Raw genomic sequence first — 20832 nt, 5'->3', positions numbered from 1 at the left:
AGGTACAGTTTTGACAAAGAAGACTGTGGGAGAATTCCATATGTGAGGAGTACCAGCTTAAGCAAAGGAATGTTGTGTATATTAGCATTTTCTATTTGGAAGGTCAATATAGAATGTTAAACTTAAGTTCTGGACAAATACTGCATAGCTATTGTGCTTTTTAAGAGACAAGGACTTGCTCTGTCGCCCAGCCTGGAGTACAGTGGGATGATCATAGCTTATAACTCACTGCATCCTCGAATTCCGGGCTCAAGTGATCCTCCTACCTGAATCTCCTGAGTAGCTGGGACTACAGGCTTGTGCCACTATGCCTGGCTACTAATGTGCATTTTGTATGGTAGCTTTTGTGGCTTGATCTTATAAAAGGTATATATACCTTTGTGAATGGGTCTGATAATTTTAGTTCAGAATTGTGGAAAGTATTACCTACTTTTAAAAAAGATTGTGTATAATTTAATGCACAGATTTTGAATGACCATGATCAGAATGCATCCTTAGTTGTCTTCATTTTGCTCATTTGAAGTGCTCAGTTTACTTTTGGATAACATTTGACTTACAAAATCTAAATTAAAAAATTATTTTTGAGTAATGCTGGATTTATCATTTTGCTTATTTGAATTATATTAATTTTTTTGTTTATTTGATAGCATTACATATTTATTTCTGCTGTAATGCTTGCTTTGAAAATGTGAATTTTTTTCCAACAGGGTTGTTATTTCAGGGAACAATTTGAAGCATAGGACAAAATTTGCATTTGCTTATATGGGGGATTTTGTTTGCAGGGTCAGGGATCAGCAAACTTGGGCCTGCCAACCAGTGGCCTGTTTTTTGTAAATAAAGTTCTTTTTTTGTTTTGTTTTTGATCTTTGTTTTGTTTTGGTAAGACGGACTCTTGCTCCGTCACTTAGGCTGGAGTGTGGTGGCATGATCTCAGCTCACTGCAGCCTCTGCCTCCTGGGTTCAAGTGATTCTCATGCCTCAGCCTCCGGAGTAGCTGGGATTACAGGCATTCGCCACCCCACTGGCTCAGTTTTTTTTCTTTTAGTAGAGACGGGATTTTGCCATATTGGCCAGGCTGGTCTTGAACTCCTGACCTCAGGTGATCTGCCTACCTTGGCCTCCTTTTAAAGTGCTGGGATTATAGGCGTGAGCCATGCAAATAAAGTTTTATTGGAATACACCTATGCCCATTTATTTACATTGTCTGTGGCTGCTTTTGCACTGCAGTTGCAGAGTTGAATAGCTGCAACAGAGACCTAGTGGCCCACAAAGCCTAAATGTTTACTATCTGGCCCTTTATCAAAATAGTTTGCTGATTATTGCGCTAGGTGAATGCAGGATACTGCACTCCTCTAAAAATAGCTGCATCAAAATACATGCATATAGATGCATACACCTCAGACATCTGCCAGCTACCTCATTTTACCACTTGGGTTATAAACCACACCCATCTACGTCTGTTGTTACAATTTTCAATCCGATTTCAGATAAACTTCCTTCTACCGCTTCACAATAATTCATGAGCTGCAACCCTTTTGATGCCCACTTCACAAGCAAACTTCAGGTCTTTTTCAAGGTAAAGTGCCATATTTATTGTTATATTTGAGCATTTATTAATTGCTTAAGATGTGTAAAGCTGTGCTGCCATTTTTCTTTGGTTTCTTTTTTTTTTAAAAAGTGTCACTGATGAGGTTTTTGAGTGTTGTGCTTCTAACCCCATTTTTCCTATGAATTCTGTGATGTTCATTGCACAATTTTACAGTCTGTTGATTTTTAGGAACCCATATGTTACATTATCGAGGAACTGACTTTAATTATCATCCTGCAAAAAGTACGAATTCATTCACCAAATGTTTCTGGGGTGATGTGAATATTAAGTGAGTTAAATGGGCATAAAACATTTGCGTTTTTATTATTACTCAAATATTAATTATTACTGATTACTGTTACCATGTGTCAGGAACTGTTCTAAGTAGTGCACTGATGAACAAGACAGATAAGGGACCTGTCTCCATGAAGCTTATTGTATTTTAAAAAATCTATTAATACATATTTTGGCTAGTAACCCAGCTCTTGCCTCCCAAAACAGTTTTGGTGTTACTAAAAAGGGTATTTTAAGATCCATCCACAAATCAAAGACATTTCACTTCAAACAGCTTTCTCAGCAGTGCCTCATATGGTATGATATTTTATTGGGTTGTTGTTTTTGGCCAGGTACGGTGGCTCACGCCTGTAACCCTAGCACTTTGCTTTGTGAGGCCGAGGTGGGCAGATCACCTGAGGTCAGTTCAAGACCAGCCTGGCCAACATGGTGAAACCCTGTCTCTACTAAAAACACAAAAATTAGCCGGGTATGATGGCATGTGCCTGTAATCCTAGCTACTCAGGATGCTGAGGCAGGAGAATCACTTGAACCCAGGAGGTGGAGATTGCAGTGAGCCGAGATTGTGCCACTGTACTCTAGCTTGGGTGACAGAGTGAGACTCTGTCTGAAAAATAAAATAAAATAGAATTATTGTTTTTCTTTTTTTTTCTGAGACAAGCTCTTACTTACTCTGTGACTCAGGCTGGAATGCATTGGTGCGGTCATGGCTCACTGCAGCCTCCACCTCCCTGGGCTCAGGTGATCATCCCACCTCAGCCTCCCGAATATCTGGGACTGTAGGTGCATGCCACCATGCCTAGCTAATTTTTGTATTTTTTTTGTGGAGATGAGGTTTTGCCATGTTTCTCAGTCTGGTGTTGAACTCCTGGACTCAAGCTGTCTGCCCTGCTTGGCCTCCCAAAGTGCTAGAATTATAAGCATGAGCCACCACATCTGTCTGGCCACGTGATTGTTTTTTTGTAACTGTAACCTCAGGAAATGAATCTGATCTGTCTTTGGGGAGATAAAGAGTAATCATCCCCTCCCCTTTTTACTGTATAAAAGGTATAATTTCAGACTTGTAGGAAATTTGTAAAAAAGCACAAAGATTCTCAGATGTGCTTCATCCAGATTCAGCAAGTGATAATATTTTACCATGTTTACTTTATCATTCTCTGTTATTTTTCTGAATTGTTTCAGAGTGAATTACAGACATGATGTCCCTTTACTCCTAAATATTTTTTTTCTTTTGTTAACAAGTGTTTGGTGTTTTCTCATAATACTCCTAAATAGTTTAATATGTATTTCTCGATACTAGGAATATTCTCTTACATGGTCCTAGTACAGTCAGCAAAATTAGAAATTAGCATTAAGGCTAGGCCTTAATGGTGGTCTCTCATACCTGTAATCCCAACACTTTGGGAGGATGAGGCGGGAGGATTGTTTGAGGCCAGGAGTTCAAGACCAGTCTTCTCAATGTAGTGAGACCCTGTCTCTACAAAAAAACAAAAAACAAAAAACAAAAACAAACAAAACAACTAAATTAGCCCGGCATGGCAATGCATGCCTGGAATCCTAGAGGCTAGAGGCAGGAGAATCGCTTGAGCCCAGAAGTTCCAGACTGCCATGAACTGTGATTGTGCCACTGCATGCGAGTCTGAATGACACAGTGAAACCCCATCTCTTAAAAGAGAGATTAGCATTGCTACAATACTATTTTTTTTTTTTTTTGAGACGGAGTTTCGCTCTTGTTACCCAGGCTGGAGTGCAATGGCGCGATCCCGGCTCACTGCAACCTCCGCCTCCTGGGTTCAGGCGATTCTCCTGCCTCAGCCTCCTGAGTAGCTGGGATTACAGGCACGCGCCACCATGCCCAGCTAATTTTTTGTATTTTTAGTAGAGACGGGGTTTCACCATGTTGACCAGGATGGTCTCGATCTCTCGACCTCGTGATCCACCCGTCTCGGCCTCCCAAAGTGCTGGGATTATAGGCGTGAGCCACCGCGCCTGGCCCTACAATACTATTTTTAATCTATAGACCTCATTTGCGTTTTACTAATTGCTTCATGATGTCCTTCATGGTGAAAGACCAAAAGTTCTTGTTTTCTGATCTACCATCCAGTTCTAGAACACTCATTATATTTCATTGTTGTCTGGAATAGCTCACCTTACCATTTTTTTTTTTTTTTTTTTTTAAAGACAGAGTTTTGCTCTTGTTGCCCAGGCTGGAATGCAATAGCGTGGTATTGGCTCACTGCAACCTCCACCTTCTGGGTTCAAGCAATTCTCCTGCCTCAGTCACCTGAGTCGCCTGGACTACAGGCATGTGTCACCACGCCCAGCTAATTTTGTATTTTTAGTAGAGATGGGGTTTCACCATGTTGGTCAGGCTGGTCTTGAACTCCTGACCTCAGCTGGTCTGCCCGCCTCGGCCTCCCAAAGTGTTGAGATTACAGGTGTGAGCCACCACGCAAGCCTCTTCTCCAGTTTTAAAAGAACACAGGCCAGTTGATTTGTGTTTGTCTGATGTTTCCCTGTGATTATATATTTTGGTAGGAATACTATGAAGTGATGTTGTGTCCTTCACAGCACATTTTATCAGGAGGTACATAATGTCTTTGCTTTTACTATGTTTTAGAATGATTTTGCTTTTAATACGAAAATTAGTAATCAGCTTATTCTCTTCCATTTTGTTTAGATATTTGAAGTTAGGCTTGGTTGGGGAGAATTTTCTCACCTCTCATTTTTCTTGATTTTTCCCTTTCCATCTTCCTCAGATACCTCCAAAGTTTAAAACCAAACATCCAATTATGAATTTTCATTTTGTATTCTGAACATCTAGCTAAAAGCAGAGAATTAAGGGTGAATATTTCATATTAAAGTGACAGGTCCCGTTACTTGTTAAGCATATGAAATAATATATTTCCTTCAAAGGCTGACTACTATAGTGTATCCAATATAGCTTGCTAAATGTCTCAGTTGGTTTTTTGTTTTTGTTTTTTTTTAGCTGGAATTTGCCACAGGAAAATCTCTCTCCAGCCAGGGCAACATAGTGAGACTCTGTCTCTACAAAAAAATTAAAAAATTAGCCAGGTGTAGTGGTGCACACCTGTAGTCCTAAGTACTTGGGAGACTGAGGAGGGAGAATCATTTGAGCACAAGAGTTTGAGGTTGCAGTGAGCTATGATTATACCACTGTATTCTAGCCTGGGAACCAGAGCGAGACCCCCATCTCTCTTTTTTTTTTCTCCCTCCCCACCAACCCCATCTTTCCAAAAAAAAAAAAAAAAAAAAAATTGTGGCAAAATACACATACCACAGAATTTAGCATTTTAACCATTAAAAATGTTTATTTTGGGCCAGGCGCAGTGGCTCTTGCCTGCCATCCTAGCACTTTGGGAGGCTGAGGCAGGCGGATCACAAAGTCAAGAGATCGAGACCATTCTGGCCAACATGGTGAAACCCTGTCTCTAATAAAAATACAAAAAAAATTAGCTGTGTGTGGTGGTGCGTGCCTGTAGTCCCAGCTACTTGGGAGGCTGAGGCAAGAGAATCTCTTGAACCCGGAAGGCAGAGGTTGCAGTGAGCCAAGATGGTGCCACTGCACTCCAGCCTGGTGACAGTGTGAGACTCTATCTCAAAAAAAAAAAAAAAAAAAAAATTGTTTTATTTTGGAGAGATGGGATCTCGCTCTGTTGCCTAGGTGGCTCTCAAACTCCTGCCCTCAAGTGATCCTTCTGCTTCGGCCTCTTAAAGTACTAGGATTACAAGAGTGAGCCACCGTATATGGCCTCATTTTGCTATTTTGATAAACACTTTTTTTTTTTTTTTGAGATGGAGTCTCGCTCTGTAGCCCAGGCTGGAGTGCAGTGGCATGATCTCAGTTCACTGCAACCTCTGCCTCCTGGATTCAAGTGATTCTCCTGCCTTAGCCTGCCTCAGCAGGCACGTGCCACCATGCCTGGCTATTTTTTGTATTTTTGATAGAGACGGGGGTTTCACCATGTTGGTCAGGCTGGTTTCGAACGCCTGATCTTGTGATCTGCCTGCCTTGGCCTCCTAAAGTGCTGGGATTACAGGCGTGAGCCACCACGCATGGCCACTTTTTTTTTTTTTTTTTTTTTTTTTTTTGAGATGGAATTTTACTCTGTTGCCCAGGCTGGAGTGCAGTGGTGTGATCTCGGCTCACTGCAACCCCTGCCTCCTGGGTTCAAGCGATTCTCTTGCCCCAGCCTCCCGAGTAGCCAGGACTACAGGTGTGCGCCACCACACCCGGGTAATTTTCTTTGTAGTTTTAGTAGAGACAGGGTTTCCCCATGTTGGCCAGACTGGTCTCAAACTCCTGACCTCAGGTGCTCTGCCCGCCTCAGTCTCCCAAAGTGCTGGGATTACAGGCATGAGCCACCGTGCCCAGCCGATAAACACTTTTAAGGCTTAACATGTCCCAAGTATTATTTTAGAACAGATTGTCTCAACCTTGGCACTCTAGACATTTTGTCCAGAAAATTTTTTGTTAGAGGCTATCCTGTGAATACACTTTATCCCTGACCTCTGCCCACTAGATACCAATTAACACCCCTACCCTGAGTTGTGACAACCAAAAATATTTCCAGAAATTGCCAGATGTTCACTGTGGGCATTATGGTCTTGAGAACCACTGTTTTAGATAATAGATGTTCATAGATAATGAATACTGAGCTAAATGAAGGAGTAAATGGTTGAAATAGACTGTGGTTAAGTACAGTTATGGTGATATAATCCAAGAGATGTGGAAGAATAGCAAATATTACCTTAGAGAGTTGATGACAAGTATTTTCCCAAGAGAGATAGCAATTTTGAGTTGGGTCATTGATGATGGTGGGGGAAATAGGAGGGGGAAATACTCTAGGTGGTGGAACAGGATATGTCTACGGTTATGGTAGAAGAGCCCTTGAGTGCCATGAGAAAAATGAGATATTAAGTATGATTGGAGAGAATATGGGAGGTAGAATTGAAAAGAAGAAAGCTAATTGGGGTCAGGTTTGAGAAAAGCTTTTTTTTTTTTTTTTTGAGAAAGAGTCTTGAACTGTCACCTAGGCTATAGTGCAATGACTTACTCTTTGCCCACTGCAACCTCCTCCTTCCTGGTTTAAGTGATTCTTCTGCCTCAGCCTCCTGAGTAACTGGCATTACAGGCGGGTGCCACCACGCCTGGCTAATTTTGTATTTTTAGTAGAGACAGGGTTTCACCATGTTGGCCAGGCTGGTCTCGAACTCCTGACCTCATGATCTTTGGGTTTACAGACGTGAGCCACTATGCCCAGCCGAGAGAAGCTTTTTATGCTATGCTAAACTGTTTTATTTTCTCCTTTTCATTATAGAAAACCAACAAATACTTTAAAACAAATGCTCTACAGTTAGTAGAGAAATATGGTTAGCTTTTTAAAAGAACAGTGATACAATGAAGTGATAAAAATGGCGAATGGTGAATATTAAACTCGGGAAGATAACTCTAGTCTGTAAAGTAGGAAAATAGGAAGGGATGGAGATTTATATAAAACTAAAATTCGATGTCATATGTGACCCTTAAATCACATCACCCTGTGTGTAGACTTTTTCATCCTCATTTGTCAAAATTCTGACGTATCGTCAATATTGATGAAGATTCTTGATATTCAAAGCAGAAATGAAGTGGGCAAAAATCTGTATTTAAATTTTCGTTACCCTAATAATGTCCTTTTAATTTGGAGCACTTCTGTGGCCTCTCTTTGTCTGTTCTGATCTTGACATTTTTGAAGAGTATAGGGCAGTTATTTTTTTAGAATGTATTTCAATTTGGGTTTGTGTGATGCTTCCTTATGATTAGAGGAAAGGTATGCATTTTTGGCAGAGGTAACACAGAAGTGATGGTATGTTGTTTTCAGTGCCTCTGTAACAGGAGATGCATGACGTTGGTTGGTCCCATTACTGATGATGGTAATTTTAATCACTTGGGGTGGTTTCCAGTACATTTTTCTATGTATAGTTTACCATTTTTGGGTGGTGGCTCACACCTGTAATCCCAGCACTTTGGGAGGCCAAGGTAGGCAGAATACTTGAGGTCTGGAGTTTGAAACCAGCCTGGCCAACATGGTGAAATACCATCTCTAAAAAAATACAAAAATTAGCCAGGTGTGGTGGCATGTGTCTATAATCCCAGCTACTTCAGAGGCTGAGGTAGGAGAATCACTTGAATCCTGGAGGCGGAGGTTGCAGTGAGCTGAGGTGGTGCTGCTGTACTCCAGCCTGGGTGACAAAGAGAGACTCTTTGTCAAAAAAAAAAAAAATGTTTATCATTTCTCATTTTTATTTTGAGTCACTCTTGCTCCGTTGCCTAGGCTGGAGTTCAGTGGCACAGTCTTGGCTCACTGCAGCCTCAACATTCTGGGCTCAAGTGATCCTCCCACTTAAGTCTCCTAAGTAGTGTGTGCTACCACTCCTGGCTGATTTTTGTACTTCGGTAGAGGTGGAGTTTTATGATATTTCCCAGGCTGGTCTCGAACCCCTGAGCTTAAGCACACTGTCCACCTCAGCCTTTCGAAGTGTTGGGGTTACAGGTATGAGCCACCATGCTTGGCCCGGAAAAGTATGTTTAATGGTTACATTATCATGGAGAATTGGATGGTGTAAAACTCATATTTGAAAATAAACTGATGTAATGAAACAAATGAGAGGGACAAATAATCTAGTAAAAAGAATAAGAATACACATATGGACAGGTCTGGGGAAATTATATTAAAGCCTACCACTCCCAGATTGTTTCTGTTTGTTGCAATCCATTTAAGAACAGTTCGTGGGCCAGGCGCATGTGTCTATAATCCCAGCCCTCTGGGAGGCCAAGACAGGTGGATCATGAGGTCAGGAGTTCAAGACTAGCGTGGCCAACATGGTGAAACCCTGTCTTTACTAAAAATATAAAAATTAGCTTGGCATGGTGGCATGCATCTGTAATCCCAGCTACTTCAGAGGCTGAGGCAGGAGAACTACTTAAACTGGGACCCGGGAGGTGGCGGTTGCAGTGAGCCAAGATCGTGGCACTACACTCCAGGCTAGGCTACAGAGTGAGACTCCATCTAAAAAAAAAAATAAAAGAACAGTTTGTGGAAAAACAATTGTCATGTGTGACATAATTTGCTGCTTTTTTTATTTAGAAAATTTTGAAAACCTATGTATTTGAGATGGGGTCTTACTATGTTGTCCAGGCTAGGTTGCAGTAGCTATTCACAGGTGTGAACATAGTACGCTGCAGCCTTGTACTCCTGGCCTTAGCGTCTTGAGTAGCAGGGACTGCAGGTGCACACCATGGTACCTGGCTTACTTTTTCCATTTTTGTCCATTGGTCCCCTAACTCTCTCTTCCTTTGGGGTAAAAATTCTGGATTGTGATGGTGATTTGTAGGGAAAGAAAAAGTTGGTAAGCTATAAGCTCTGAGCCTTTAATGTGTTTTTTTTTTTTTTTTTTTTTTAACCATATAGACATTAGATACATAGATACGTTAAATTTGAGAGAAGTCTCCAAACTTTGTTACTTTAAAGCAGGATTTCTCAAAGGAGCTCTGTTGATATTGATTTCAGAAGTGAAATTTTTACGGATTTGAATGTTAGGATAATGGATAGTGTTTTGCCTTCTAAGAAGTTTCTAGAAGTATTTCCAAAGATACGTTTAGTTTATATCCCTTAAGTATTCTGTTTCTGTTTTGTAAGACAATTGTCTATGAACAAATTTTTTTCTGTATGTGGATTTAATGATCTTCTGAGGAAACATGGGTGTGGTTAACATTTCCTTAGTTTTGAGTAGCCTGGCTTAGTTGTGATCCAATTTAAAATAATCAGTTGAATGAATAAAAAAATAAAAGGATAATTTCTGTATCAAAAAAGCTGGACAGTTAAAACATTTTCTTTTATTCATAAGTTTTTCAATAAAAATTATTGTTAAAAGCAGTATTCATTCATGTAATGATATAATCTTTGTTATATGTGCTTTTCTAAAATGTAGGAAACAATGTAAGCAGAAGTCTTTCCTTACTCTGGGACCACATGTCTGTTAGGACTGTTGAGTTTTCTGCTTTAAACAGGATGATAAATTAACAGTGGTGTGATAGGTAAAGTAAATTTGTTATGATGTATCTTCCATTAAGCGATAATAACTTGATTTTTATTTAAATAGTTGATGAAATAATAAAATAACTTTGAAACCTTGGGTAACATGAAATTAAATCAAAATATTTTCAAGTTATGGAATGTAGTGTTATTAATAGAATGGAGTGTTGAAAAAGCACTGGATTATAGTTTCTGTAACTTTTAGTTCTGGGTCTTCTGATAACTGTGACCCTGAGCCTCAGTTTTTTTCCTTTTAATCTGTAGTGAATCTTTTTAGTTTAGTCTCTCATTTTAAACTGCTTTTAGGTCTAAAATTTTATCTCAGTGACCTGTTGAGTTATATAACAATCATATCAGGTAACCTAGATAGGAAGAGGAAGGCAATAGCATTTCAGAAATACAGTTTGGGGTTGGGAATCCTTAAGTGATCCAGACTTCTTCTTTGGTCTGAGGATAGTGTGAATAAAACAGCTGAGGGATGTGGGCATCAGTATATCACAGAGGAAAAGGTTATTATTTCCAGGAGTGGACCTGCAGCTGACTTACTCTTAAATGTGTTATGTTGGGGCTGGGTGCTGTGGTTCATGCCAGTAATCCCAGCACTTTGGGAGATTGAGGCGGGTGGATCACCTGAGGTCAGGAGTTCAAGACCAGCCTGGCCAACATGGTGAAACCCTGTCTCTACAAAAATAGAAAAAATTTGCCAAGCAGGTTGGTGGGTGCCTGTAATTCCAGCTACTGGAGAGGCTGAGGTGGGAGAATTGCTTTAACCTGGGAGGTGGAGGTTGTAGTGAGCCAAGATGGCGCCATTGCCCTCTAGCCTGGGCAACAGAGCGAGATTCCATCTCAAAATAAAAACAAAATTATTATGTTGGTTAGATGGTCTTTTCCAGAAGCAAATTTTATAGATGGAAAACATTTTAATTCATCTAGTAAAGTTCTCTTATTTTACAAATGAGAAAATTGAGTTCTCTTGAGGCTGCAGTTTGCTTAAGGGCATAGATCTAATTAGTGATTAGGACTAGAACCAAGGTTATCTGACTCCCAGTTCAAGGTTCTTGGTGTAGTACTGTGTTTTTAACTAGTCCATTAGGCTGTTTTCTGTGTATTTTATAACACTTCCATAAGAAAGTAGACTATTTTTCTGTAAGGTATGTGTTAAAACTCTTGTTTGAGAAAATAAAATAAAGGACACCTGTTATATCTTAAAGTGATTTTTTTTTTTTTTTTTTTTTGATATGGAGTTTTGCTCTTGTTTCCCAGGCTGGAGTGCAATGGCGCAGTCTCGGCTCACCACAACCTCTGTGTTCAAGCGATTCTCCTACCTCAGCCTCCCCTAGGTGGGATGACAGGCATGCACCACCACGCCTGGCTAATTTTTTGTATTTTTAGTAGAGACGGGGTTTCTCCATGTTAGTCAGGCCAGTCTCGACCTCCCCAACTCAGGTTATCCGCCCACCTTGGCCTCCCAAAGTGCTGGGGATTACAGGCATGAGCCGCCTCACCCCACTCAATCTTAAAGTGATTTTTCCTCACCCCACTCAATCTTAAAGTGATTTTTCTATCAGTGCCACAATCTGAAGTAAATTAGCTACTGTTCTATCTATTGTGACAATAGACTATTTAGAATCTTCTTGATTACTTGTATTATTATGCTTCAGAGCTGTTTTCTTACTATTTAAATTAAGATGAGGTAATTACTTACTGAAATCATTACAGTATAGCCTAGAGGCTAAGGGGGTTTTCTAAGACTATGCAGTTAGTCCTTGACATAGTTGTTTTGTTTGTTTGTTTTGAGATGGAGTTTTTGCTCGTTTTTGCTCTGTCGCACAATGTCGGAGTGTGCAGTGGCGTAATCTCGACTCACGGCAGTCTCTACCTCCTGGGTTGAAGCAGTTCTGCCTCAGCACCCCATGTAGCTGGGATTACGGTACTCTCCACCACGCCCGGCTAATTTTTGTAGAGGCAGGGTTTCACCATGTTGGCCAGGCTGGTCTTGAACTCTTGACCTCAGGTGATCCACCTGCCTCAGCCTCCTAGAGTATTAGGATTACAGGTGTGAGCCACGTGCCTGGCCAATATAGTTGGTTTTGATTGGAAAAGTTTATATTCCTAATCTCAAAGTAGCTTGTATGTGTTCTTTATTGTGAAATGCAGTTTCTACATTGAATTTGTGTAGTCCATAGTTTTGACTCTGTTTTATGTTCAGTAACTAGCTTAGTATACTTATTAGAGGTCAGTGTAGGTTAACTTTACTAGAAAGAATAATCCTGCTACTGAGTTAGGAGGAAGTCTGTGGTGGGAGAAAAAAGTGAGTAGTAAACCAATTCTAGTCTTCTGTAAATTTGAGTAATTTCTATTTCTACTGTTTCTACAGGAAAAATACTCATTTGATTTTTGCATCATATGTCTTCTATATGTATTGGAATTTGGATTGCCATTTTTTTTTATTACTTGTGGGTTTTTGTTGTGAAAAATGTGGGTAAGTTAGAAGTTGGCCGTAGAACAGGTAACATTCTTTTAAATTCTTTGATCAGAGTGAGCAGAGTCCAGAAGCTTGCATCAGACTTTGGGAACTCAAGATACCTCTCTTAATACCCTAAATTCATGACATTTAATACCCTAAGTGCTTAATACAATAGTAGATCAAGGAATGTGGAGGTATCTGGCAGATATAGAAGTAACTGTTCATAAAAACAAGGATCAGGCTGGGCGCGGTGGCTCAAGCCTGTAATCCCAGCACTTTGGGAGGCCGAGGCGGGTGGATTATGAGGTCAAGAGATCGAGACCATCCTGGCCACCATGGTGAAACCCCGTCTCTAGTAAATATACAAAAATTAGCTGGGCGTGGTGGCGTGCGCCTGTAGTCCCAGCTACTTGGGAGGCTGAGGCAGGAGAATTGCTTGAACCCAGGAGGCGGAGGTTGCTGTGAGCCGAGATTGTGCCACTGCACTCCAGCCTAGCACCTGGCGACAGAATGAGACTCTGTCTCAAAAAAAACAAAAAACAAAGATCAGTACATTTCTATAAGATAATAATTTAAAATTAAGCCAGGATTAGTTATACCTTTAATATAAAAAATTGAAATAGCTTATTTTATCTTAGGCTATGGTATCCTGAGCTAGGTATTAAAACATTCTCTATATATTTATTTTTTTGAGACAGAGTCCTAACTCTGTTTCCCAGGCTAGAGTACAGTGGCGTGATCTTGGCTCACTGCAGTCTAGATCTCCTGGGTGCAAGTGATTCTCCCACCTCAGCCTCCTGAGTAGCTGGGACTACAGGCCTTTGCCACCACACTTGGCTCATTTTTTTATTTGTTGTTGAGACGGGGTTTCATGTTGCCCAGGCTGGTCTTAAACTCCTCAGCTCAAGTTATCCACTTTCCTCGGCCTCCGAAAGTGCTGGGATTACAGGCATGCACCACTGTGCTCAGTCTATTTGATTTCTTTATTCTGGAAAATTGTAAGCATATGCAGAAATAAGAAAATAGTATAATGCAGTGGCTCACGCCTGTAATCCCAGCCCTTTGGGAGGCCCAGGTGGGCAGATCACCTGAGGTCAGGAGTTTAAGACCAGCCTGGCCAACATGGTGAAACCCTGGCTCTACTAAAAACACAAAAACTAGCCAGGCGTGGTGGTAGGCACCTGTAATACCAACTACTTGGGAGGTTGAGTCAGAAGAATTGCTTAAACCCAGAGGCGGAGGTTGCAGTGAGCCAAGATCGCACCATTGCAGTCTAGCCTGGACAGCAAGAGTGAGACCATCATATATATATATATATGATTTAACGAACCCCCTAAGTACCTGTCACTCAGCTTCAACAGTTATCATCTATCATCTAGCAGTTAGTTGAATTTGGTTAACCCTTCCCCTGCAGTGGGTTATTCTAGACCAAATTCCAGACATAATCATATTGTATTGAAGTGTTTGTTCAACAAACTATACCATGGGGTATTTATCTAAAATGAACTATTTCCAAAAAGATAAGTTGATTTTTTTTTTTTTGCTTTTGATGTGAATACACATCATAGTTGTAGTTTAGAAGCTATTATCCTCACATTAAAGTTTAATTTTTAACATACTATGAAAATTTAAAAGCTTATAGCAAAGTTTAAAGAATTTTACACTGAACACCAATATTATAGCACCTAGATTCTACCTTTGACATTTTACTCTTCTTGTTTTATCACATACTGATCCATCTGTCCAACTCTCCATTGATGTGACATTCCACTTTATTTTCTTACTCATTTTAAAGTAAATTACAGATATTAGTATAATTAAGGTTCAGTTTTTAAAGTCACTTTTTCAGCTAATTGTTTTTCTTGTTTTGAAAGACTGTTATATCTGAAGTTCCACATTATAGCAACTCATAATATCTATGGTTCGTTCCAGTGTTTCCCATTTTGAACTTTTCTTTCATGTTCTATGAACCTTTATTAGAATATTTAGCTATGTGCAAGTAATATACAGTATTTAGCTAAAACTTAAGTAGAATGAATAATGAGAATTTTGCTTGTGTGTTTATTCCAGTCTTTAAAAGAAATCTCTTCTAGTGAGTCATTGTGTATCTCAAGATGGTACACTAAACCAATGTGCTTGCCATTTGCGGCAACATAGATGAACCTGGAGGATATTTTGCAAAGTGAAATTAGCCAGACACAGAAAAAAGAATACTTCATGATTTCAGCCTGTATGTGGAATCTAAAAATGCCAAGCTTGCAAAAGAAGAGAGAATAAAGGTAGTTAAATAGGGGTGGATAAGTGTGAGAAATCGGGAGATATTGGTTAAAGGTTACAAAGTTGGAATCATATAGGATGACTAAGTGTAGAGATCTAATGTACAGCACGAAGACTATAGTTAATACTGTATCATTTACTGCAAATTTGTTAAAAGAGTAGATTTCAGGTGTTTTAAGTACATGCAGAAAAGGTAACTAGATGTGGAGATGGACGTGTTAATTTGCTTGACCATAGTAATCATTTCACTATGTATATGTATATCAAAACATCATGTTGTACACTTGATTGATTGATTGATTGAGCTAGGGTTTCACACTGTTGCTCTAGCTGGAGTGCAGTGACACGATCACAGCTCACTGCCTCCTTGACCTCCCAGGCTCAAGTGATCTTCCCACCTCAGTCCCCCAGGTAGCTGTAACTACAGGTGTACGCTAGCATGCCTGGCTAATTTTTGTAGTTTTTGTAGAGATGGGGTTTTGCCATGTTGCCTATGCTGGTCTTGAACTCTTGAGCTCAACTATGTGTCCGCCTCAGCCTCCCAAAGTGCTGAGATTACAGATGTGAGATACTGCGCCTGGCCATACCTTTTAAATGTATACATAAAAAGAAGAACGCCTTTAAAAATTTTCCATTAAACAATTACTCTTAGGGCCCAAACTCAGTGTTTGAGTATTTTGCTCTTGTACTTTGATCTTGTTGTTCTACATAGTGCCAAAATATACTTTCATCTCTATATGATTGATTGTGACAAAAAGCTGTTAACCACATTATGAACTACTTGAATACACACAATAATCATACGGTAAATGCTTGTTGAATAAACAAGACAAAATCAGTTTTTATCCTTAATTTTGTTGAACTTCTTTTCCTTGAACAACTTTTTTTTTTTTTTTTGAGACGGAGTTTTGCTCTTGTTACCCAGGCTGCAGTGCAATGGCGCGATCTTGGCTCACCGCAACCTCCTGCCTCAGCCTCCTGAGTAGTTGGGATTACAGGCACGCGCCACCATGCCCAGCTAATTTTTTGTATTTTTAGTAGAGATGGGGTTTTACCATGTTGACCAGGATGGTCTCAATCTCTTGATCTCATGATCCACCTGCCTCGGCCTCCCAAAGTGCTGGGATTACAAGCGTGAGCCATCGCGCCTGGCATGAACTTCTATTATCAAACTTAATACATGAAGGACAGAAAGGTGCTATGGACCTATGTAGTACAAAATGAAATATGACATTTACACACTAAATATTTCTGTAGCATATTTTCAGAAGTAAATAATCAAATGTAAACAGAAGTAAGCATATTCTATTTTTATTTAATTGGGAAATATTTTAAAATCTTATGTCATATTTGCTTTAGATTTCTTTTAAAGAACTAAAACATTGCAGATAGAGTTGAAGCCTCATAGGTTATTTTAATTTGTTTTCTACATAAATAGATATCCATATACATAAATCTTATTTATAATTTTTTCAGTTTTACAAGTTTATGTAAGTGGCACCACATAGTACATATTATTTTGCAACTTGCTTTTTTTTTTTTAATTTTTTTGCTCAATGTTGTTTTTAGGATTTTGATGTAACTCTGGATCTGCACTGTCCAATACAATAGCCATTATCTGTGGCTATTGAGTACTTGAAATGTAGCTAGTCCACATTGAGATGTGCTAGAAATATATTTGTACATGGAATTTCAGATATTTAGTATTAAAAAAAGAATGTAAAATATCTCACTAAATGTTTACTATCCCTAATCAAAAGATCTGAAATAGAAAATGCTCAAAAACCCAACATTTTTTGATTATTGACATGACTCTCAAAGGAACTGCTCAGAGGTTTAATGTAGATATTCCAAAATCTGAAAAAATCTGGTATATTGACCACATACTGAACTGATAATAGTTTGGATGTATTGGATTAAATAAAATACAAATATTCTACCTATGTTTTCCTTTTTTAAAATGTGAGTACTAGAAAATTTTAATATATATTCGTGCTTTACATTTTATGTCTGTTGGGCAGCACTGATCGATATTACCCACTTTTCACTCCTGTTTATTATTTTTTAATTTAAATTTTTATATTTGGAGAGAGAGTCTCACTTTGTTGCCCAGACTGGAGTGTGCAGTGGCGTGATCTCAGCTCACTCACTGCAGCCTCTACTCCCGGGTTCAAGCGATTCTCGTGCCTCAGCCTCCCAAGCAGCTGGGATTACAGGCATTTGCCACCACACCTGGCTAATTTTTGTATTCTTAGTAGAGGCAGGGTTTCTCCATGTTGCCCAGGCTGGTCTTGAACTCCTGTTCTCAAGTGATCCACCTGCCTCGGCCTCCCAGAGTTCTGGGATTACAGGTGTGAACCACTGCTCCCAGCCTTCATTCCTGTTTAGTATTAAGTTATATAGATAATAGTTTGCTACTGGTGGATATTTAGTTTTTTTCCCTCCTATTTTGGTGCTACTAGGGACTGTTCTTATGAATATTCTTAAACATGTTTCCTTTGCACATGTGCTAGGGTTTCTTTCTCCCTAGTAGTTCTTCTAATTTATACTTCCACGGGCAGTTTTAGAATGTTCTTGTTCTACAGTTCTTCATTCTGGCTAATGTTTTTGTGTAGACAACTGTAATTTAATATTTAAGTCAAAAGCATAAGCAAGCATTGGTAATTCTTTAAGTGAATGTAAAATAAGTGTCAGCTTACTTTTCTCAGTTACTCTTTTGTAATAGTCAACTCAGGTTGCTTTTTTTTTTGGGGAGGCAGAGTCTTGCTTTGTCACCAGGTGCCAGGCTGGAGTGCAGTGGTGTGATCTTGGCTCACTGCAACCTCCGCCTCCCAGGTTCAAGCAATTCTCCTGCCTCAGCCTCCCAAGTAGCTGGGCCTACAGGCATGGGCCACTATGCCCAGCTAATTTTTGTATTTTAGTAGAGACGGGGTTTCACTATGTTGGCCAGGATGGTCTTGATCTCTTGACCTCGTGATCTGCCTGCCTTGGCCTCCCAAAGTGCTGGGATTACAGTCGTGAGCCACCGTGCCCAGCCACGTTGCCTGTTTTTTATTGTAGTATTTATGATCTGAATAAATACAAATTGATTAAAAAAATTTAAAAAAAAATTTTTCACCATGTTGGTCAGGCTGGTCTTGAACTCTCGACCTCAGGTGGTCCATCTGCCTTGGCCTCTATAGTGCTTGGATTATAGGCGTGAGCCACCACGCCCTGTGGTTTTAAAATTTAACAGCCATGTTATATATCCTATTAGTAGGCAGCTGTAGTTATGCAACCAAAGACTATCCCATCTTTAAGTTCCGTTAGCTTGAAAAAGAAATGGCAGCTTTATGTCATGGAATATTGTGCTGCCTTTAAAAATGATGTTTTATTCAGCAGAACGTTTTCCTCAGTGATTTAAAAAAAAAAAAAGAAAAAAGAAAGAAAATAAAAATGATGTTTTAGAAGAATATTTAATGATACAGAGAAGTATTCACAGTATCTTAATGGAGAGAAAAGGTTATAAAGCAGTAACCATTTCATTTTGTTAAAATCAGGTATATGTTCTTTAGAGATGCAGTCTTGCTCTGTCACCCAAGTTGAAGTGCAGTGGCGTGATCTCGGCTCACTGCAACCTCCGCCTCCCAGGGTTCAAGTGATTCTTCTGCCACAGTCTTCCTAATAGCTGGGATTACAGGAGTGTGCCACCAAGCCTGGCTAATTTTGTTTCTATTTTTAGTAGAGACGGGGTTGTACCATGGTGGCCAGGCTGATCTTGAACTCCTGACCTCAGGTGATCTGCCTGCCTCGGCCTCCCAAAGTGCTGGGATTACTGGTGTGAGCCACCACTCCTGGCTAGAATTTCCTTACATGATTATCTCTGGATGGTCAGGTTTTAGGTGACTTCTATTTTGTACTTCACAGTTTTTAAAAAGTATTTCATTTTCTGTAGTGTACTTATTCTTACCAGGGAAGGGGAACGCGGAGGGAGGGAAGAGTTCTTAACCTAAAACTTCCATAGTTGGAATATTATTATAGGAAAGAGAAGACATTGAATGAGGTGTAATTGTCTTTACATTTACACTTTACAGTTACAATTATATTTTTAAAGATAAGTTAATACTTCCCTTCTATTGAATTTCAGGCTTTTCTTAAGTTACAAATGGAACCAAACTATATTGTTTACCCGTTGTTTTTCCAGCATTAGAGGAGTTTTTCAAAGAATATTTTTTGATTTAGAGATTATTTTATTTGATTATTTAGAGATTATTCATCATTTAGAGATTGCCATTTAACTTTAGTAAGAGTTCCATTTGTATCTGTTATTTTTTAAGTTTTGGAGACAGGAAATAGTGGGGAAATAGATTCATCTCCAGTTCTTTGGAATAAAATTCAGACAGTTTAAGCTCTAGTCTCAACTTGATTTAACTTGGAACTGCATGATGTGGTGTCAGATTTGGGTTCAAATCCAGTTCTCTTTTGCTGTGCAACCTTGGGAAAGCTACCCAGTATCTGAGTTATTTCTTCATGTGTGCAATGGAGACAATAATACCAAAATGAAGATTTCATGAGTTGTCTAGCATAGACATCTGTTTTTCGGAGTGGATGCATGTAACAGATGCTGAATTTATTACGGTATGGATTTCATGAAAAGAGCATAAATTTCATGATATGATGTATATGTCAAAAGATACAGCGGTGTCTCATACCTGTAATCCCAGCACTTTGGGAATCTGAGGCAAGTGGGTCACTTGAGGTTAGGAGTTCAAGACCAGCCTGGCCAATGTGGTGAAACCCTGTCTCTACTAAAATTACAGAAATTAGCCAGGTGTGGTGGTGCGTGCCTGTAATCCCAGCCACTTGGGAGGCTGAGGCAGGAGAATTGCTTGAACTCAGGAGGCGGAGGTTGCAGTGAGCTGATGTCATGCCACTGTACTCCACCCTGAGTGCAGAGCAAGTCTCTGTCTCAAAAAAAGGCCGAATAGGAACAGCTCCGGTCTGCAGTGCCCAGCGAGACCAAAATATAGAAGCTGTGGGATTTCTGCGTTTCTAACTGAGATACTCCTTCATCTCATTGAGACACTGTTAGGCAGTGGGTGTAGCCCATGAAGGGTGAGCAGGGTGGGGGTGTTGCCTCTCTGGGAAGTGCAAGGAGCCGGGGATCTCCCTGTCCTAGCCAAGGGAAGCCTTTGAGAGTCTAGCTATCTAACTTTTCCCATGGTTTTTGCAATCTGAAAACCAGGAGATTCCCTAGTGTGCCAACTCCGCCAGGGCTCTGGGTTTCAAGCACAAAACTGGGTGTCTGGGCAGACACCAAGCTAGCTAGGGGAGGTTTTTTTTTTTTTTTTTTTGAGACGGAGTTTCACTCTCGTTACCCAGGCTGGAGTGCAATGGCACGATCTCAGCTCACCGCAACCTCCATCTCCTGGGTTCAGGCAATTCTCCTGCCTCAATCTCCTGAGTAGCTGGGATTACAGGCATGTGCCACCATGCCCTGCTAATGGTTTGTATTTTTAGTAGAGACGGGGTTTCACCATGTTGACCAGGATGGTTTCGATCTCTTGACCTCGTGATCTACCCGCCTTGGCCTCCCAAAGTTCTGGGATTACAGGCTTGAGCCACCACGCCCTGCTTTTTTTTTTTTTTTTTTTTTTTTTAATACCCCAGTAGTGCCTGAAATGCCAGTAAGGCAAAACTGTTCACTCCCCTGGAAAGGGAGCCGAAGCCAGGGAGCTGAGTGGTCTCACTCAGCAGGTCCCACTCCCATGGAACCCAGCAAGCTAAGAACTGCTGGCTTGAAATTCTCACTGCTAGCACAGCAGTCTGAAGCCCATGCTGAAGATCAAGCTTGTTGGGGGGAGGGGTGTCCGCCATTAGTGAGCCTTGAGTAGGTGGTTTTCCCTTGACTGAGCTAAGGAGGCCAAGAAGTTCGGACTGAGTAGAACTTACCACAGCGTGGCAAAGTGGCTGTGGCCAGACTGCTGCTCTAGATTCCTCCTCACTGCGCAGGGCATCTCTGAAAGAAAGGCAGCAGCCCCACTCAGAGGCTTATAGATAAAATTCCCGTCTCCCTGGGACAGTGAACCTGGGGAAAGGGACAGCTTCAGTGGACTTAAACGTCCCTG

At 40.2% G+C, this 20832-nt stretch overlaps 1 protein-coding gene across 12 annotated transcripts in view; it reads left to right on the top strand.

The window, feature by feature from the left end:
* ATRX (ATRX chromatin remodeler) overlaps nucleotides 1-20832 on the top strand; it is a 312128-nt gene that overhangs the window by 8336 nt on the left and 282960 nt on the right. For 6 of the 12 annotated variants that reach the window (XM_074391839.1, XM_074391838.1, XM_074391836.1 and 3 more), the window contains exon 2: nucleotides 1488-1576. The exons of the other annotated variants lie outside the window; for them this stretch is intronic. In XM_074391839.1, coding sequence (XP_074247940.1) covers nucleotides 1539-1576 — 38 coding nt within the window. In that variant the 5' untranslated portion in view covers nucleotides 1488-1538. The remainder of the gene's footprint in view (nucleotides 1-1487; nucleotides 1577-20832) is intronic. 12 annotated transcript variants of the gene reach the window in all.

Source organism: Saimiri boliviensis, chromosome X (assembly GCF_048565385.1).
Source record: "Saimiri boliviensis isolate mSaiBol1 chromosome X, mSaiBol1.pri, whole genome shotgun sequence".
Lineage (NCBI taxonomy): Eukaryota > Metazoa > Chordata > Mammalia > Primates > Cebidae > Saimiri > Saimiri boliviensis.
Note: the sequence above shows the minus strand (reverse complement) of the source record. Positions and strands in the feature narration are given on the sequence as shown.